This window comes from Nasonia vitripennis (assembly GCF_009193385.2).
Source record: "Nasonia vitripennis strain AsymCx chromosome PSR unlocalized genomic scaffold, Nvit_psr_1.1 chrPSR_random0002, whole genome shotgun sequence".
NCBI lineage: Eukaryota > Metazoa > Arthropoda > Insecta > Hymenoptera > Pteromalidae > Nasonia > Nasonia vitripennis.
The window spans coordinates 201,064-223,201 of NW_022279661.1; the positions used below are offsets into that span (position 1 = coordinate 201,064).

At 36.7% G+C, this 22,138-nt stretch overlaps 1 protein-coding gene across 1 annotated transcript in view; it reads right to left on the reverse strand.

The window, feature by feature from the left end:
- LOC116417962 overlaps positions 1 to 22,138 on the reverse strand; it is a 229,226-nt gene that overhangs the window by 188,465 nt on the left and 18,623 nt on the right. The window contains exons 3-4 of the mRNA XM_031933158.2: positions 20,860 to 20,964; positions 20,614 to 20,722 (exon numbers count right to left, since the gene is read on the reverse strand). Coding sequence (XP_031789018.1) covers positions 20,614 to 20,722; positions 20,860 to 20,964 — 214 coding nt within the window. The remainder of the gene's footprint in view (positions 1 to 20,613; positions 20,723 to 20,859; positions 20,965 to 22,138) is intronic.

Below are 22,138 nucleotides of genomic sequence, written 5' to 3' on the forward strand. Positions count from 1 at the left end.
AATTGGAGAAGACAGTTGAAGGTATCTCAACGCAGCTGAGAAAACTTACTTCAGAGGTAAATAATCACCCTGCAAACTCTACACTAAACGATGTAAATGAAACAAACACACAACACAGACACAGACTATCACAACTCACTGAAGAAGTAACCGTGATAGGAGAATTAAGTAAAACATGCAAAGAAATCAGACGCTCGTTAAACACTTCCGGGAATAACTCAAAAACGATAATTAAAAGAAATTTCAAATTAACAAAACAGATCCCAATTAACATCTGGCTAGACAACCTACACACCGAATTTAAATCAAACGAACTTTTAGACGTAATCGATGAGTCCCTACGCTCAGAAGTTCTTGAAACAGAAGACGAAGTGAATAAAAGAAAAGAATTAGCTAGAGAAATAATAATCAGCAGAGTAGACACATACTATCATTCTAAGATTTTGCAAATGAAAGACCCAAAAGAAATAATCAATAAAATCAAAGACTTCAGACGAGCCGAATCAAATATAACTATATTCTTCTGTTAGAAAGAAATTGTATCGCTTGAAAATGTCTAATAAGGAATCAGTAAACGAATTTTGTGATCGATTTGACTCGATCATCAGAGAATTTGAGACTTGCGAAACAAAAGCACCTCTGACGGAAGAAGAGAAAAGAGCGGCATTTCTAAAAGCCATATCGAGTAATTATAAAGAAATCCGATCAACTAACATGGTTACACTAAAATCCACTAAATCGGAAATGACAATCGATGAAATGAAAACTTTTATACTACAGCTTGAATCAGACAGACGCAATTCAGATGTTAAACCTTCAGACGATGGAAAGTCTAAGATTGGGGCATATCAAACGACCACCGTAGAGAAGTGCTTCAGATGCAACAAGGTGAGACATAAAGCGGCCATGTGTCCTCTCAAGGAGTACAACGCGTGGTACTGCTTCTACTGCCAAGCAGTAGCAAATCATAAAGGAGACGGGTGTCCAAACAAAGACAATCCCAAAGATGGGTATGTAAAATCTTATACATTCAACAACACAAACACACAATATAAACAAAACAACAACTTCAGAGGTAGAGGTAGAGGAAATAGAGGCAGGGGTGGGTATAACAATAATATCAGAGGCAGGGGAAACAATAAAAGAGGTGTTTCGAAAAGAAACGTAAATATACAAACACCAGGAAGGAACCAGAAGCAAGGAGAAAAATTCAAAGCGATGCTAGCAGGTAACAATACACATATATCTAATACAACACCTACTAAACTAGTACTTATTGCGGACTCTGGTGCAACAGAGCATATAGTAAATAAAAGAATAATTTTAAGTAATTTCAGAAAAAGCTCAGGCGAATATATCAGAAGCGCAAACAAAAATAAGTCAGCAAACATTTCTATAGATGGTAAAGGAGATTTAATTGTAAAATCAAAATCAGATGAAAACAACAAAATAATTTTGACAAACGTAATTGCGGCTGAAAACATTTCAGACAATCTGATTTCTCTCAGACGCTTTGCAGACGTAGGTTTGAGTATTTATTTGGATAATGAAATACTTAAAATATATGATAAAAATTCAAACGAAGAGTATCTGACGGGAACTTATGAAAAGCCAAATTGGATAATATCTTTAAGCGTAGTAAAGCAAGATCAGTCAGATGAACAACAAGAAATCTACGATAAATATTCATGCACGGCTAACATAGTGTCAGTAGACGAGTTCTTGCAACAATCTCAAGCAGACATTATGGATTTTGAAAATCAAACTGAATCGGAAGTAAATAGTGATTCAGAAACTCCTCAGATGAGTCCTGCTGAGATTGGGAGGGAGAAAAAGCAAGAACAAAATAGAGAAGAAAGAAGTTCATCAAACCAGAAAGAAGTCTGCGATACAAATCTAACGCTAGACGACGGCATATTTATGGAGATACCAGACGGTCTTGAAGTCGACCCAAACATTAAAGGAAGAAAAGTATGCAAACTCCAAAAATCCTTATACGGTCTGAGAATAAGTCCCAAACGTTGGAACAAGCGTTTTTCAGAAGTAGCTTTGGAACTTGGACTGGAAAAGGACATAAATGAACCATGCTTATTCACATGGAGACTGCAAAATCAGATGGTAATGTTATTGCTGTATGTAGACGACATCATACTAGCAGGCAACAATCAGAAGAAACTAAAAGAAATAAAAGAAAAGCTATGCTCTACCTTTCAGATGAAAGACTTAGGAGAACCTAAAGTATTTTTAGGAATGAAAATTACAAGAGACAGAAACCAGAAGACTCTAAGCCTATCTCAATCACAGTATATAGAGAAGTGTTTAGACGGGTTACTAGACAAGTCCGGAATAGAGAACTCAAAATGTCAGAAGAAATCCAAGCGACAACTCAAGCACCTTACAGAGAAGCAATTGGAAGCTTACTCTACTTAGCGGGTGCCACTAGACCTGACATTGCATTCGCAGTGAACTTCTTATCCAGAAGACAACTGTCACCAACTGAAAGTGACTGGAAAGACGTAAAAAGAATCTTTAGATATCTCAGAGGAACATCAGAAATAGGCTTAACATTCAGAGCAAAAGAAGACAGCATGCAAGCAATGACAGATGCCAGTTTTAGAGATTGTGAAGACTCATCCTCAACTGGAGGATATATAATCAAACTTTATGGAGACACTATTATGTGGAGAAGCTATAAACAAACCTATGTCTCACTGTCTACATGCCAAGCTGAGTACTTAGCCATGAGCAATGCTTGTCAAGAAATAATTTCTTTAGACAAAGCTATCAGAGATATTACGGGAAAAACTCTGTATCCCGTCACTCTATGGTGCGACAATAAATCTGCAAGGGATTGCACTCAGATAGAAGGAAATCACAAGTTGAAAAACTTTGATGAGGACCTAGAAACAATTCAGAAAAGGTTGCAAGATAGAGAAAAGACAGGAAGCAAAAGTCATATGGCAAACACGCATGGAGATTATATAAAACAATGTGTATCAGAAGGAAAAATTAAAGTCAAGTGGATATCTACCACAGAAAATATCGCAGACATAATGACGAAACCTCTACCCAATGAAACTCATAAATACCTCAGAGATAAAATTTTGAACTCGGAAATTCACACTTAATCTTAAACTCAGAATTTTCATATATCAGATGAATAAGAATTTTAAATTATGTTTCAGATACAGAAAACCACGAAAGGAATAATTCAGACGAGTGAACGTATAAATAATTCAGATGAGGAAATACACATATCAGAAGTATTAAAATTAAGCGTCCCGAAGGGAGGGAGTGTTGGCGAGACTTCGTGCTGCTATGATCAGCCGTGGCCCACAGACATCATAGTAGCGCCACCTCTTGCTCTACGGCGCTACTATTACACTTGCTGTGAGCGCGCGTGCTACCGCGCGCTATCACTTGACCGTTCGCCTTCGAGACAGCAACAGCTCCCGCTGATCTTTACTGTGTGCCTTTGCTGAATAAAATTAAGTTAAATCAAAGAGAAGTGTTTTTGTGCTTTTACGTTATCCCCTTCATCTCCAAGGAGCTTCACTCCAACACATCGGTTTTCAGATAAATATCTGAATATTCTCCCAACGTACTAATATTGAACTTATTCCAAACTTGGACAGCATGCTTATAGTCTTCTTCAGCAATATGAGAATCTGTTAGCTTATTATAAAAATCATTCTTTTCTGGCAATTTTGTAGTCGTCAACTTATCTAATCCATTTACAAAATCATATGGAAATACACCTTTTCGTCAAAGGAGATCTATCTTTTCATCTGTAAGTCCATCTGATCGAAATTCCTTTACTGCTATTGGCACATTTTACGGATATGATGCAAGCTTTTCCAATGATGAAGGTAGAAAAAAAAACCATGCTGCAGCTGTATGATCTATAGCCAGATAAGCTATCATCAAAACTGCATTTTATGAAGTATCCTATGCTGTATGCAGTTCGTGCAGTTGGAAAGCATTCTCATTCTCAGTAGGTTTCAATAAACATTCAAAATCCGCATAAATAACAAAAGGAACCTTTTCACTCTTACTGTAAACTTCGAATTTGAGAATATTATTCTTACAATCAGGCAAATTTATTCGACAATCATTTAAATTTTTTTTACAATCGCTTTCATTATCAAAGCCATTCACTGATTTTTTCTTTTTTTTTTAAGAAAGAGGAATCTATATTATCAATAAATAATCATTTTTATAAAAGAATAATAATTATTATGATATTATTAAAAGAAATGTCATTATTTTTTTTTTCAATGAAATAACGTTGAACAAAGTGGATTAAACAGAAAGGAAGAATAATGTATACGATATTATTTTTATTTATTTATACCTTATTCTATTTTCATACATCACAAAAAAAAGAAATAATACATTTTTTACATTACTTTACTTTTTTTTGGTTTCTTTTAAATTTTGATACATCGATAGGGTCGATTACAATTTCCATGTCGATAATTCGCGGAACATTTCTTTGTTGAACCTGTTCCTGTTGTTGTGGCTGCTGCTGTTGTTTCTGCTATTGTTGCTGCTGCTGCTGCTGCTGTTGTTGATGCTGCTGCTGTTGTTGATGCTGCTGCTGTTGTTGTTACTGTTGCTGTTGTTGTTGCTGCTGCTGTTGTTGCTGCGGCTGTTGTTATTGTTACTGCTGCTGCTGTTGTTTTGTTGCTGCTGCTGCTGTAGGTGCTGCTGCTATTGTTTTGTTGCTGCTGCTGCTGTAGGTGCTGCTGCTATTGTTTTGTTGCTGCTGCTGCTGTAGGTGCTGCTGCTATTGTTTTGTTGCTGCTGCTGCTGTAGGTGCTGCTGCTGTTGTTGTTGTTGTTGCTGCTGCTGCTGCTGATGTTGATGCTGTTGTTGCTGCTGCTGTTGATGCTGCTGCTTCCAAGCACGAATAAACACGTCTGGACAGTGAAAACTTGAAATCAATTGGAGAAACCTCGTTTTGTAATTCTCGGACTACAAACAAAGAGAAAAGCTACAAGAACTGCAAATGCCAGTAGATTTGATCATTGTGAGATAAGTAATGTGAAACTTTTCTTAAATTCACAATATTATCCATACAACAATATGAATCTCGACATATATAACAATCAGTATGCAATTCTCTATGATATGTATGCTAATTTTCAAAAATCATACTATGGAAGAGATCCGCAGCCGTTGCTGGCAAAGGCTGTGTTCATCAAGAATGAACCACTCATAGTTATTGACTGTTCACGACAAAACGAATCTCTCAAGAGCGCTCCTGTCGATGTACGTCTGGAGTTTGAGGCTAAAAAAGATTTTCCTGCTCACACTTCAGCATACTGCCTAATCTTACACGATCGCATCGTTCAGTACAATCCTATCAGTGGAAATGTCAAGAAGCTCGTCTAGGCTGCACCGGAAAATGGAATATGCAGTAGACATGACTGGTTTCAAGCAAGCCGAAGAAGATTATATTCTAAAGGAATTAGCAATCATACCTCTCGAGGAAAATAGTGCAGATCCTATTGTTCTAACATTCAAAAATCCCTTCTCATGGAAAAAACTCTCAGACAAAATGCAAAGGGAAAACAAATGGCTCAAACATAATTATCATGGCATCAGGTGGAAAACGGATGGACATGACTACTCTCAAATCGGAAACTTGCTTCGTGACGCTTTACATGATGCATCAAAAATTTTTGTAATCGGTGCATTAAAACAGAAATGGCTTGAACGATTCAAATTTCCTGTTCACAATATTGAACAGTATGGCTATCCGTCAAAACCATCTTTTAAGTGCGTCACAGTATGCACAAATCATAATCCAAGCTATAAGACGACCTGTGTTACGTCATAGCCTAATTTTAAAAACAAAAAAAAAATATTAAATAAAATAAAGTGTGCGCAGCTGCGCGCATTTTCAAAAAAATGTCTGGAGAAATTTTGTTTACTATGCTTATGTTACACCGTAGAACACGAAGCCGTTGGATAACAATTTTTATTTTTGAAGTAGAATATTTATATTAAATAATGTAGAAGATTTAAATTCATGTAAAGTATGGACAGCTGAAAATACTAAGCTACAGCTGTGCATATTTTATTTAGTTCAAGAGTAAGAGCACGTGTTCGCGGAGTAAAATTTAAAATAATACTCGTACAAATTTTATGATTAGTTTTTAGTTTAATAGTTACATAGATTTATTATGTTAGATAAAAAGTTGGCGACCACGGCGTAAAATGATTATTTATCCGTGCAGATTTTACGATTTGATTTCAATTAAAAAAATGAATGTTATACAAAACTAGTTAAAAATAGCAAGCGGAATATTATAATGACACTATTATTACAAAATATAAATTCTACAAACATATTATAAGTAACGCGTAGAAAAATTGAAAACGGTACAGAGAGGGCCATCTAACGAAAAATCGGCAAGGCTAAGAGTAGTGTGGGAGGGACAAAGGGTGCGGAAGAGGACCGGAAGAGGCGGGAGCCAAGCGGAAGAAAGCGACGCTATAGGTCGATGACCGATATAGAGGGCGCTGACACAGACCCAAAGGGATGGGCCTGTTGGAAAAATCGGGGAGGAAAGGGAAATCGACGCGACGCGAGGGTGAAGCGAGGAAAAGCGTGCGGAGAAAAGCTCAGTTACTGCGAGGAGACCAGTCGAGGTGGCTACTCCTGTATTTCATTTTAAGTTGTTGTACGTTTTAAGCCGTGGTGGCTAAAGCATGATTTCCTTTTTTTGCAAATTAACTTTAAGTTTTTCAAACAAATTTAGTATTTCAAATTAAATAAAGTAAAGTTTAAAAATTAAATTTTTGAGTATATTTAAATAACAATAAATTCTACAAACTATACAAGAAGGAAGAAGTTTAATATCTAGTAAACTTTGATTTTACTTCAACAACAAAAAAGGTAAGTAAAATATTAATAAATGAAATTATAATTTACAAGGGTGGAAAATTGTATGTGAGTAGGTTTTTGAACGCTGCCGCTCATATACAAAATTTAGGGTGAACTTGTGTGATTGACTGGAGGGTTGACTGGACTTCGCATGTCGGAGGCCTTTTGACCTACACTTCAATCAAACTTGTTCGTTTGTGAGGGATGGGATATAAAGTTTAGTTGAAATACGCGTTAATCAGAATAAAATCAAGGAACGTCTCCATCCCGAGTTCAGCGGAAGCTGACTCAAAACGGAGGAATATTTTATAGTGCGCCGAGCATCGGTTTCGGACGTAACACCTGTGCATTGCACAACGTCAAACTCATAAAATTGTTCTATCAGCATAAACTCTAAAATAAAATAAAAAATAAAAAAAAATTTTAAAAAGTAGAGAACGTTATAGGCATTCCAAAACATAATAGAGAGAGAGGAAAATTATCCCCACTCTCTCATCGGGTACTAAAACACTCTGAGAGGAGAGAGGGTGTTTTAGTATCTTGGCGAGAGAGAGGGGATCCCTACTCTTCCATCGGGTACCAAAACACTCTGAGAGGAGAGGGGGTGTTTTAGTATGTTTTGGTATGCCTATAGCCTATTTACTTAAGGGTAGCATCCTCTATTTTTTAGGGGTTGAAAACATATTTTTTGGCATAATTTTATAATAAAAATGTTTAAACCAACTAAAAAAAAATTGGAAAAAATGTTTAAACATCCTTAATAACGAAATTTAGTTGACGTCTTTCGGTGTTTTCATAAATATTACCCCTAAGGGGGTAAACCACCCCTAACACAAAATAACTGTAAATATGTAATTCGATACTAATATTTCGTAGAAAGTTTGTATATAGAGGTTTTCGAGGTCGCTGATTACAAATCTGTTATCAGATTTTGAAAATTCAAAGTGGCGGAACCAATATGGCGGACGGAAATATCGAAAAAAAAATGTATGTGTATACCAAGGATTGGACTCGAAAATTTGTATAATTCAGATCAGAGCGGATTTCAGCTAGAAATGCATTCTGGAAGAACATTAGCAGTAGAAGGAGAAAAGCAAGTGCAATGTCTGGTACTGTCAATTTCAGCAACAACGCATAGTTATACTATACAGCCACTAATATCAGCTACTGGACAACTGTTGTCACCGCTATTTCTTGTTTTAAAGGAACCAAGTGGCAAGTTTGGCCCTATTGTAGAACAAAACATATTTAGACCAGAAAAGCATCCAAATCTGGAAAATTGTAACAACAAGTAAGGGAACTAATAACAATTTTTACATTGTAATATCGTTGATCAGTTAATTAGTAATGCGTTTAATTGCAGATCACTTCAAAATCTGGTTGGAAAAAATATTTTACCCCTATGTAGGCCATCACTCAATACTATTACTTGATTCTTGGAGTGGTCATTGTGACAAAGTTATAGAAGAAACAATGCCACAAAATAAAAATATTAACATAAAAAAAATTTCAACTGGAACCACAGGAAAAATACAACCACTTGATGTCTATGGATTCCGTATTTGGAAAAACTTTGTCCGAACATTTTCTGATAATGTAATGTTAATGGATCATGATATGAATTTACATGTGAGAAATAATATAATTAAACTTCAATCATTGGTTCACAACCAACTGTCTTCATCGAGATATAAGATTTGTTTAAATATTCCTGGTATAAAAGCGGTTACGTCAATGAAAAACCAGATAAATTTGATAATCCTATAGATTTCAGTTTTGGAAAGTCTTGTGCAACACATTGTGAAATAGAAGGGTGCACAAACATTGCAATTGTACGATGTGGTTGGTGCAAAAAAGCATTGTGCTTTAAACACTTTTATGAGGACTACCATTATTGTAAAAACATCGTAAAATAATATATTTTATGCTCAATACAAAAAATGCACAATGACAAAAGATAAAAGATTGTACATTATTATTATACTCTAATATTATAAACAAAAATACATTATAAGTTGAATTTACAATAAAGGAATTTCAATAACATTCTGATAACAATTTCTACGGAAATTATAAAACTGCTTCACACACAGAATTTTCTTGTTTACAAATTTAGGAATTTGAGGTGGTTTGGTTAAAAAGCACAACCATTTAGCCTATTTGTTCTTTAGGGGTTTAGGGTTTAAGACTCTTTAGTTCACATGTACAGGCTACAAAGATCACACATTTGTAAACAAGTTTTTATGAAAGTTAAAATTTTATTTCGACATTTTCGTCTACCACATTGGTTCCGCCATTTTGAATTTTCAAAATCTGATATCAGATTTGTAATCAGCAACCTCGAAAACCTCTATATACAAACTTTCTACGAAATATTATGTATCGAATTACATATTTACAGTTATTTTGTGTTAGGGGTGGTTTACCCCCTTAGGGGTAATATTTATGAAAACACCGAAAGACGTCAACTAAATTTTGTTATTAAGGATGTTTAAACATTTTTTCCAATTTTTTTTAGTCGGTTTAAACGTTTTTATTATAAAATTATGCCAAAAAATATATGTTTTCAACCCCTAAAAAATAGGGGATGCTACCCTTACTCTTCAAATCACCATGAAATACTTGCTCTTTTTGTAAGAAATAACCTCCAATTTGTTTCATTGAAAAATTTTAATTTTAAGCCGAGATATTTAAAAAAAACGATTTTTGGGGGTTAACTTTAAGGGAGGTTTTTACCCTGTTACGTCCTGACTACTCTTAAATAAATAGTCACGGACGTAATGATTAGTGTAGTGGCAAGGCTGTAAACGGTATTAGTTCGCGCCTAACACTCTCACTGTTAGTCAATTAAATGAAGGAACTTACCTTTGAGTTCAATTGCCAAGATGTAGACTTGAGATCGTGCTGGGTATAAGAGAATGATTATAAAACGTTCTACACACGAATTATATTCACTGTAATTATGTAGTTTATTTAACGATATGTATATGTATATATCAAACTGGATTACAATATTATTCACGATTAGTGAGACTAAAACTTAGGTATTTGAATATTATAACGATAAACTGTTTCACTGATATATCGTCTATTGTCGGACGACGCGTACGGAGCCCGTGTCTGTATACGAACTGCTTAATTGAGTACGTGCAAGGCTTTTTAAAATCGTCGTTCGCAATGCAATTTTTGTAGTATTTACAAACTTAAAATTTCGGAAATTGTATGCATAAAAAGTAGCGCTCGCGTAAGACGTCACGAATTGCTGATGTGCTGATTTGTCAGTGGCCTGCATTCGGCCAAATTGCTGATATGCTGATTCATCAGTGGCTTGCATTCGGCCGTGTGTCGAAACTGGTCGGTGCGTGTAATGCATTCTTTTTGGGAGAGTTTGAATTTCAACATTTATATTCTTTTTAGGTTTTGAATGAATTTATGTAATAAATCACACGACGTGATACCTCGGGGCCCAAAACATTGCAATTAATGAGAATTAATTGCAATGAAAATTGTAACGTTATAATTTAAATTCAAACTCTCTGCTAAGAATGCTTAGTACTGAAGAATTGAACTTCATTGACTCTCGATTAGGTCAACGTTACAAAAGTGTTTAGTAGACGGATTTTGCTTATAAAAGGTAAGTAATAACGACCGGTGAGTACAGTTTATTTTTACAATTCGCATAGTAAAAATGTACGGCTTTCCACCAAAGCGATATGCGCCCGTATGCGTAAGTATATATTTTTTTTATAATTTATTTTAAAAATATTATTGCTATTTAATTAGCTGTTGCTAAATATATCAATTCAGTTTCAGGATTGGCAGTACATACGAGCTGCTAAGAAGGCTAAGAGAGAACACTTGCCTTCTCCGATACCTCCAAGGGGATGGTTATCGAAAATATGTCCGTGTCTGTGTAAGTTTTCTTCTCTTCCTTTCCTATGGTTATAAAGTATATATTTTTATAAATGTAAACTTAAGTTAATATTGCGACGAAGTTGCCAGCTACCAGCTCCCACTGCTAACTGGCTGCGCAACACCAACTCTACCGAGCTAGATTTATTCTTTCCGCGGGGAGGTCCCGCGATCGCCACGCGCGTGGGAGCGCACGTTGGGCCGAGTGAGGATGGGAGGTACTCGCAAATAATCACGCACTTCTTTTCGTTGTCAATCACTTCTTTATTCCCTACACTCTTACACCACCGAAGCCCTAGCGGCTAACGGCGCCACGCGGTAACGGCCGCTCTCTTTGTTCCCGCTCACGCGCGCGCGCCGCGTCCCAGTGGCGATAATAAAGGCTTATGGTCAGTAATTATTTTGAATTTGTTGCCGTAAATAGAATTTCGAAATGTTTTTACTGCAAACGTGATTGCAAGGGCTTCACGCTCATAAGTATGATAATTCTTCTCTGCTGCTTTCAATACTCTTGACGCAAATGCAATAGGTCTGTCCTCTCCGATCTCTCCTTGTGATAATACACATCCAAGTGCATAATTAGATGCATCTGTTGTTATAATAAATGGTTTTGACATATCTGGAAACTGTAGTACCGGTGCCGTACATAAAGCTTCCTTTAATCGTTCAAATGCTTGCTGTTGTTCTTTCTTCCATTCAAATTTTACTTGTTTTTGTAATATCTGTATAATCGGTTTAGCTATTTCTGTAAAATTTTGTATGAATCTTCTGTAGTAGCCTGCTAACCCTAAAAATTCTCGAACATTTTTAACATTTCGTGGAATTGGAAATTTTGTTATGGCTTCAATTTTCTTTGGATCTGTTTTCATTCCTCGCTCACTAATAATGTGGCCTAAAAACTCTACCTCTTTCTGGAAAAAATTGCATTTACTTGTTTCTAATTTAAGTCCCGCTTCTCTTAGTTTTTGTGCTACTAGGTTAAATCTTTCGTTGTGTTCTTCTACTGTATTTGATACTATAATTATGTCATCAATATAAACCTAACAGAATTCTTTCTCCAATAAATCTCCTAGTACTTTAGTTAGTATTCTTTGAAATACTCTTGGTGAATTAATTAGTCCAAATGGAAGTACTTCGAATTCAAACCGTCCCAATGGGTGTATGCTAAATGCTGTTTTGGGTATATCCGACTCTTTGATTTTTATTTGATGGAAACCCCATATCAATCGTTGTAAAATACCTGCTTTTCCCCATAGAGTCGAATATCTCTGTTATATTTGGTAGAAGATAAGGATCTGGTATTGTTTTGGCATTTAGTTTTCGGTAATCAATAACTAACCTCCATTTCTTTTTCCCGTCTTTTGTTAGACCTTTTTTTGGCACAACCCATGCCGGAGCATTAAATGCTCCAGTTGACAATCTAATTAATTCATTTCTGATTAGTTTTTTTGTTTTTTGTTTCACTAATAGCTATTTGTTTTAAAGTATAGGGTAACGGAAATTGTTTTACGTAAACTGGCGCTTCGTCGGTTAAAATATGTCTTCGTTTAATAGGATTAGATCTTCAATAAATTTCCTTTTTCTTCCCGATAAATGATTTAAATTTATTGTATTCATCAATAGTTTGTTTCTCTCACTTCTACTTCATTTTGTGATTTCTTCTGCTTTGTTTTCGCTTTCTGGCGTTAAATATATGGAACCACAGTGCAAAATTTCTTCCGCTTTTGGCAATCCTGGAATTCCGGTAAAAGTATCAGGCATATCTTCTATGTCGAACGTGACGAAATTTATTTCATTTGTATGGCGTAAATATTTTTCATCACTTTCAAAATCTACGTTTTCTTTAAGTATTTGTATGAATGTCGGAAAATTTTGTATGCAGTATTCTTCAGTTTCTTCTTTTTCTATACTTTCGAGAGTTTCATTAATGTTTCCTATAAATTGCTGCATATGCACCTTTGAATCATGAATGAACTCTGTAAGTCTTCGTTGATTCCAGCTGCTCAATTGTGCTTCGTCCGAGTTTTCTTTTACGAAATCTGGCGAGTCAACTGTGCGTTCTGTGTTACTCTCATACTCTGAAATACCTTTATTTATGCTGTCCTGAATTTCTCCGACGATTTCCAATACTCTTCCTAAATCTTGTTGTACAGTTATCTCTTGTGTCTCTATTTCTTGAGTCTTTTCTTTCATACTGCATTCCTCTGCTGTTGTACTAGTATTTATTGTGTTTATCTGCGTTGTAGATTTCAGTTCGATTTTCTTACGGTTTATTTCCAAGTAACCTTTGTCCAGTCTTAATTTTTGCTGTAATAAGACTTTTATTCCTATGATTCCGTCATACGGAATGGCAAATGTCTTTGGAGCTACATGAAAGTCGAAATATATTCCGTTTATTGGTAACTTTATAGATCCAAGGGTACGTATGGCGTTTTCCGTTATTCCAGATATTAAAATTTGTTCGTCGTTATTTATATGATTCATTGATATATTTTGTTTCTTAATAATATTTAATTGTGCTCCACTGTCCACTAGTAGCCTATTTATTTTACTAGAGTGTTGATCTTCTACCTCTATGTATTGCAATGAATTCTCGAGTTTTAGTACGTAAGTTTGTAATATTGTGTCGGCTTTGTTTTCAGTGGTTTCTAGATTCTTCCTTTCTAACGTTGTATCTTGATTTGTTTTTTCTGTTACTTGTAGTGGGAACGCTTTATTCTCATTTTCCCTTCCTAGGCGCTCCCTCCTGGAAGAGCACTGTAGTTTCCCTGGTTGTTCGTAATTCTGAAGCATCTCTCCGCTGTATGGTTATTACTTTTGCATATCGAGCAGAATTTCTCTTGTTGTCTTTCAAGACTTTTAATTTTTTTACAATCATCGATTGTGTGCCCTGTTTCATTGCAGTAGCTACAGTTTACTTGCTTATGTTTCCCTCCGCTCTCTAGGGCTTTTAGTTTTTTACATTCATTGACTATGAATCTCTGCATATTTGGCATGTCAGTACTTTCCGTGTTTGCTCTACTCCTCCTCCGTAGTCTTCATACACATTATTCACAATGCCTCTGTTTATGTCTTTCTTTTTCTTTATATCGCTTTCAATTTCTATTGCCACTCTCGAAATATTTTCTACGGTGCTTTCTTGACCTAATTCCTATTTAATTTCTGGTTTAAGTCCTTTTTTATATTTTCTTGCTGCTTCTACATCCAATTCCTCCTCGAATCTTTTAAGTTCTGCGTCCACAGTTCCTTGTAGCCTTTTTAATTCCTTTATTTTTAATACTATTTTCCTTAGTCTGTTTGAATATTGTACTACCGTTTCTGTTTCTCCTTGAAATATTCTGGCCATTTTCGCGTACAGCTCATGGATGTCGTCGTCAATCGGATATAGTATTCTTACTCCGTTTATTAAATCATCTATGGTTTTTATTTCGTTGCTGCTTAGTGCTTCTTCTGCTTCTCCTGACATTCTTACTTTTAGGAGGTTCGTCAAGTTTCCTTCGTCTATTGGGTCTATGAGGCTTCTGACTTGTTTTAATTTTTTTATATAGTCCGTTGCTGTCATATTTTTCCCATCGTATTCTGGCACGTAGCTCGCGACATCCTTCAAATTTAATTTGATTGGTCTTACTCCCTCTGCTACTGGTGGGGTCATTGTTGTGCTGTTGTCCCTTCCTTGGTTTTGGTTTCCTTCGTTCTTCTCTAGTTCGTTTGTGACAGTCAGCTCTTCTTGATTATTGAGTTTATTACTTGCTATTTTGTTATTACTACCGCCAAAATTAATTTCAGTTATTCCGTCCTGACTTGTGTTTGTCCAAGAATTTGTCGGGTAGATGTTGTACCTAGTTGTTTTAAAATGTGGATCTTTCTCCGTTCCTACTACTAGGCTTTGTTCTGCGCAAAATCCTCCTATGTCCGAATACCGCTCTTCTTTTCCAAAGTCAAACGTTCTGTCTAAAATTGACTCATTTGTTTGAAACGCTGTTAAAGTTGTTAAATTCTCTTCCTGTTTAGCGCTTGTTTTTAAGGGTTCTTGTTGATCGCCAAGGTTTGTTTGCGTATTTTCGTCTGCGTATGTATTGAATTGTTCCGTAAATTTTCCTTCAGTTTTACTCTGTTTAGGTGCTAACACTTTTGGTACAGCTCCTGTATTTTTGATTTTTACTTCTTCTTTTGCCGCTTCTTGATGTTTTACGGGCGAGCATTGTAGTTTTGAACTCTTCCTGAATGCGTGTATTTCGAGTGGACTTGATAATAGGTTTTTCAAATTCGGATTTTGTTGGACTTGTTTTCTAGTAATTCTTGCGTTCTCCGGAGTTTTATCGTCCGTGGTTGCTTTATTGCTCATTTGAAATTTTCATTACTCAATTAAAACTGGTTTTCTTATCTTTATCTGTGTCACCCGAGCTATGCTTGGTATTTCTTGTAACATTATTTTTACTCAAAATTACTTTACGTCTATTTATTACGATTTTAATTTATTCAATGCGGTTATATTCTCGCTACGATATTGCCTCGGTTTACGCGAGAATTTTTTCAATATTTTTATATTTAAGGTGAAAATTTCGCACTATTATTAATGTTTCGTTTTATTCACTATTATTTTACTTTTTATTAATTTTGTATCGGAACCAATTGTTACGTCCTGACTACTCTTAAATAAATAGTCACGGACGTAATGATAAGTGTAGTGGCAAGGCTGTAAACGGTATTAGTTCGCGCCTAACACTCTCACTGTTAGTCAATTAAATGAAAGAACTTACCCTTGAGTTCAATTGCCAAGATGTAGACTTGAGGTCGTGCTGGGTATAAGAGAATGATTATAAAACGTTCGATACACGAATTATATTCACTGTAACTATGTTTTCACTGATATATCGTCTATTGTCGGACGACGCGTACGGAGCCCGTGTCTGTATACGAACTGCTTAATTGGGTACATGCAAGGCTTTTTAAAACTTAAAATTTCGGTAATTGTATACATAAAAAGTAGCGCTCGCGTAAGACGTCACGAATTGCTGATGTGCGGATTCGTCAGTGGCCTGCATTCGGCCAAATTGCTGATATGCTGATTCGTCAGTGGCCTGCATTCGGCCGCGTGTCGAAACTGTTCGGTGCGTGTAATGCATTCTTCTTGGGAGAGTTTGAATTTCAACGTTTATATTCTTTTTAGGTTTTGAATACATTTATGTAATAAATCACACGACGTCACAACCCCTTAAAAGTGAAAATTAGCCGATAAAAAAAATACGTGTCTCTTATTTTTTCATGTTCTACAACATATATGAAAATCATCAAATTCGGTGAGTTCGGGTTGGGTACCTTTCCTTGTAAGTCTAGAAGAGCCTTTAGGAGAGGAAGAGACAGAGGCGGCCGCTAAACCACCCGGGGACACTACAATCCTTCCCGAGGAGCCAACTACGGATCAACTGCAGCCACAGGGCCCCACAGAAGCCTCTGGCGAAGCGGATGCGATTCCGTTACCGGCACCTCAGGTTAGGACAGCCCCAGCGGAAAGCTGGGAGAGGCTGGAGGTCAATGTTCGGACCTGTCGAAGAGCTCGCCAAGAGGCGGTTCGTAAGGAAGAAGTGGCGTACCAAAAGGTGTTGACCTTCGCTCAGCGGGCGGATGCCCAAACGAAGGCAGAAATACCGCAAGACTTCCTGGAAAAAGTAAGGAAGGCGGTAAGGCTACAGGAGCACCTACGGCAAGCGGAAGCTCAGTGGCATAAAGAGCAGAAGGAAGAAGAGAGAAAGAAAGCTCTTAAGCAGGAGCAGCTTCGGAAAATTCAGGAACTAGAGGAAATCCGGGAGCAACTCCGGGAACTTGAAACGCAGCGAACCACTAGGCAGTGGCCAGCCAACATCGAACTACCACCAAGAGGTCCAGGGCCGACCGCAGACAGATATCGAAATGCTACGCAGCCTTGTGGCCCCATGGATGGTCCACGAGAAGATCTGCGGTTCGTTCGCTATTGCAATATCTGTAATCTGACGAGAGTGGCAAGGACCAATAACTGCCCCAACTACTTCCTGCACCGAAAGTTCCAGAATCAAGAGTTTCAACGATACCGCTATTAGAAGAGTCTAGAAGAAGATCCTTCACCTCACCTTCGACACTGGACCTGACTTCCTACAAGAAACGGATAGTGAATTTGACGGTAATACAATAACAGATAACATGAAACGACTAGAGAACGTAAAAGAAGCCATAAGAAGAAGCCATCTGAATCGAGAGGAATTAGGCATAGTGCACCGAATAATTGAAGAGTATCTGGATCGATTCTTATTACCGGGTGACAAACTACCATACACTCATATGATCCAGCACCACATACATTTAGAGAACGATGTGCCAACAAACACCAAACAGTACCGACATCCACCGCAACACAAGAAAGTTGTAAAAGACAGTGTAACCAAGAAGCTTAGAGACAAAATCATAAGGGAATCTAACTCACCTTGCAACTCACCAATATGGATTGTACCAAAGAAACCCGACAGTCATGGAAATCCAAGATGGAGGATGGTAATTGATTTCAGAGAATTAAACAAAAAAACAATCAGAGGTGCATACCCATTACCAAATATTGCGAATATCATGGATCAATTAGGAGGTGCAACGTACTTTTCCATATTCGACTTAGCAAGCGGTTTTCAACAAATACCAATGGCACCCGAAGACTGTTACAAAACCGCTTTCACCACAATCAATGGACATTATGAGTACACTAGAATGCCAGAAGGTTTGAAAAATGCTACAGCAACTTTTCAAAGACTAATGGAAAAAGTACTGAGAGGACTTCAGAATATTGAGATGCTTGTGTATTTAGACGACATCATCGTTTATAGCAAAGACCTACAAGAACACGAAGGTAGAATTAGAAATTTAATGCAAATACTGAGGGAGGCAAAATTAGTTCTACAACCGGACAAAATTGAATTCTTCAGAAAGGAAGTGGGGTTCTTGGGACACATAATCAGCGCAAAAGGCGTGGAACCAAACCCAGAGAAGGTAGCAGCAATAGCTAAGTTAGCCACACCCAAAAACGCAAAGAATATAAGGGAAGTACTTGGAATGTTTGGCTATTATCGGAAGTACATTAAAGATTTTGCCAAGATTGCAAAACCTTTGAATGACTTATTGAAAAAGAGCGTGAAGTTCTACTGGACCGTGAAGTGCCAACAAAGTTTTGAAAAATTAAAGCAGTGCCTCATGGAAGAACCCATCTTACAATTCCCAGACTTCGATAAAGAGTTTACACTAACCACTGACGCATCAGATTATGCGATTGGAGCAGTCTTGAGCCAAGAAAAGGACGGATTCGACCACCCAGTCCAATATTTATCGAGGGCACTAAACAAAGCTGAAAAGAATTATTCCACAACGGAGAAGGAATGCCTAGCGGTACTATATGCTCTACATCAGTTTAGACCATACTTATTGTGCCGTAAATTTACACTGGTGTCCGACCACGAACCTCTAAATTGGATGCACAGCAGGAAGGACCCTGGACAAAGACTTATGAGATGGATGTTCAGGTTCACAGGTTATGAATACACATTTAAATACAAACCTGGAAAACTAAATAAGAATGCCGACGCCTTGTCAAGAAATCCTCCAGAGATGATTGAAAAGGAAATTAATGACAATTTGCCAAGAATCAAAGTAATGATAATTGACGAGAAAACACAAGAAGACAAAAAAAAAAGAAGCAAGAACCCAATACACAGTTCAGAAAATACCTAGCCTTCATACAGTATTTCCACAAGGAGGATGCCCAGAAAGCAATTGATCATTGCAATTAAAAATTCAAACAGAGATGGGCATCACCGCGACACATCAAGAAGAATGAAACGCAACATAGGAAAAAACACAGTGTCTGTGGAAAAATGTGCGACGTTCGAAATAAAGAGGACCATTAGTTTGTATGTAAAATACAAAATAGTAGTGTTCTAAAGCAGCACAAAGAATGTGGCAAGTATATACAATACCAACACATGGACGCTCACTCAGAAAACTGCACAGGGGACCAAGAAAAAGCAAAAGAAGAAAACACATCCACAGAAGATGGGCAAGCTGACTGAGAAGGTTCCATGTGATAATAATACAAGAAACATACTTATCAGACAAACCACACTAAAAATTCATCCCATCATTATTGTTCCTACCTTTAATATTTTTTTTACATAGCAAGTTATACTACGGTTTATTGTAAAATGGTACCAAAAGTAGGGGGACCCAAAAAAAAATAAAAAATAAAAAAACGTGTGCGTCACGGGACGCCCGACAGAAGTGATTACTTCATATGATATTTATAGAAACTATCAAATATAGAACTTGTTTAACGCATGATGGCAATAATAATTTTATAGTTATATTTTTTGTTAATCTAATAATTTATAAATGGATCAGGAATAAGTAAAACGTAATTTAATTTCCTTTTGAATGTAAAATATATATTTTATGTACAATATTTATCATTATTTAACAGTTTCAGTTGACTGGCTGGTATTTAACACAACAATATGATTATCAATATACACGTAAATATCACACTCGGTAATTGAAAAATCAAAATAACTATCTGTTTACTAACACAATTTAATAACACAATGTTTACTTCAAAAGTTTTACTAATGTAGAGGTTATGTTTACTGTGCACGCGCGCTAAGAGAAAAGTGCCGAGGAAAGAAAGGGAGAGATAGAGAGCGTCTGTAGTGGAGCATATACAGTATGCAAAAGAGAGAGGGCATGTAGACGCGAGCGAGTGAGAGAGAGCGAGAGAGAGAGAGAGAGAGAACACGTGCCAGTAGAGAGAGAAGAAAGCGCGCGCAGAGTGGGGATGTCTCCGCTGAGTCGCCGTATGCGTGCGAGAGAGAAGGCAAGAGAAGGCAGGGTGGGGATAGCCAGACATAACGGCGCCGTAACGCATTCCAACCAATTCACTCCGTCCCATAAGAAGTTATCACTTCAATAAATAAATAACATATTTTTATACTTTTATACCAAACCAAGTTTTTAATTGCAACTCTTATCCATTCATACAAATATGACACAAGATATAACAATATAAACGAACAACTTCCGGGACCACATACCACCGATTAACGATGTCACGATTGTTTCTCGAGGACGAGAAACGTTCTCAAGGGGGGGGGGAGGATGTTACGTGACAACTTTCCCGATCTCGCATTTGAAATCATAATTTCAAATATAAGATCGAGAAAGTTCCACACGTGAAAAAGGCACAGCGAGACTGAAAGCCACAAAAGTATCAAGTGGCCAAGAATCTCGCTGATCTAAACAACTTCCCCGCCGATAGACAGGGCCACGCATGAGGAGCTGCGTTGCAACTTCGGTGCGTAGCTTGTTGCCAGGTCCCGTAAGGCCTAACGAGTGCAACAAGCACCCACGTTGTAGCGCGGCCGAGGGGAAGTAAGCTGTCATTTAGATTTTTCGTCAAATTTTGAGAGACACTAGATACACACTAAAGAGAGAGAATAGAGAGTCGGTCGTGGGGGCAGACACATATCCTCAGAGTCCATGTGGTTGTCCGACAGCTGTATAGCTGCCCTTTTGAACTCACAAAAAAAAATAAATATTGCTTTGTTGAGGAAGAGTCTCACAAACTCGTCCATAACAGTTTAATGAATAGCAGAAAATTTTTTTGAATATTTTCATACGTAAAATTGCATTAAATTCAACAGACATAAACACTTATAAATAAATTGGGAAATTAAGTGCAAAAAGTAATAAATATAAAGGAGATTAATAAAAACAATATTCCATTTTGTTTTTGTACAAACCTCGACCGGTGAGTATATGTATTAGAGTCAGCACGAGGACTAGGACTTCGATGCCGGCGAGGACTTAACGACACAGATCGGCGTTTGGTATATGATGATGATTTTTCCACTATAACAAGCAAACAAACCATTTTTATTATCAACAAATATTAACAAATGACTGATTTTTTTAAACTATTGAAAAATATTGTAAATCTTGGAATTGACTTTCAATATTTAATATATAATTTATCAAAATCATCTTACCTAAATTGTTTTTTCTAACATCTCGAATTGTCCGATGTTCTTCGATTGACTTAGATTCAAACTGTTTTATTTCCTCCCGATCAAATATAGGCTTAGATCCTTCTTCTATAAAAACAATTAATTATCTATTAGCTACGTTTTTTCATACTAAGATCAAGTTTATCAAGATTAGAAACTATTTGGGAATGTTTGAATTTCGCGTTGCGCGCGCCGCGCTTTTGCGATATAGAGCAAGCGCGACTCGGTCGCACGTATTTTCGTCGCGGCAGCACTATCCAGGGCTGGTCATTCGCTTGACCAGTGCTGCGACCGTTTTCTCTCTCTGTCCTTTTCATTCCTCGGTCCTCTCTCTCACTCTCACATTTCAATATACAAAGGGAGTTGTTTTGAATCCCGCTCGTGTCAACGGCTATTGAGGAAGAAAGACTTTCTTCCTCGACCTCACTTGTCTCTTGGATTCTCAAGTATCATAAGGCGACTCACACTCCTAATGTTTCTTATCAAAATTCCTGGAATTTTTATCAAAATTGACATCAGCTGCAATAAATCATCCTCACGGGCAGGCAACATCAATATCCCTACGGCCGGCAAATCAATAATATTGCAAAGACACGTAAGTCAGCATATTCAAACCACCTGCTTTCTCAACGTATCTCTCAACTATCAACGGCCATCTTTATTACCTCGAGGCAACATCAATATGTGCTCTCCTTACAAGGAAGGTACCCCAACCCGACCTCACCGATTTCAACCATTCTGTGATATGTTGTATTTGAAAAAATAAGAGACACGTATTTTTTTATTCGTGCCGACATCCACTTCAAAGGGGTGAAAACAATTCCTAAATTTTACCCCAAAAATCGTTTTTTTATTATATCTCGGCTTCTAATTAATATTTTTAGATAAAACCAATTGCAAAATATTTTTTATAAGAAACGTAAGATATAAGATATGTTTATGACCTAGGGGGTTGCAACCCTTATTTTATATATTAAAAAAACTAGATTTTTTATGCATTTTTTCTCTATAAAAACCAAGATATGAGCTCAAAGAAATAAAATAAAGCATTTCCATTTACTTTATCGAATATTTCAATTGACGTGTTTCAGCATTTTTTTAATTTACCACTCCAAACATACAAACTACCCCTTAAAATAATTGACTGCATGTAAATGACGATAAATTGATTTTTTTTCTTAAGATTCGTGAAAATGAAATGTAAATTACAACTAACATTAGCAAATGTTATACGTTTTTTTGCAATATTTTAATGTAAAAA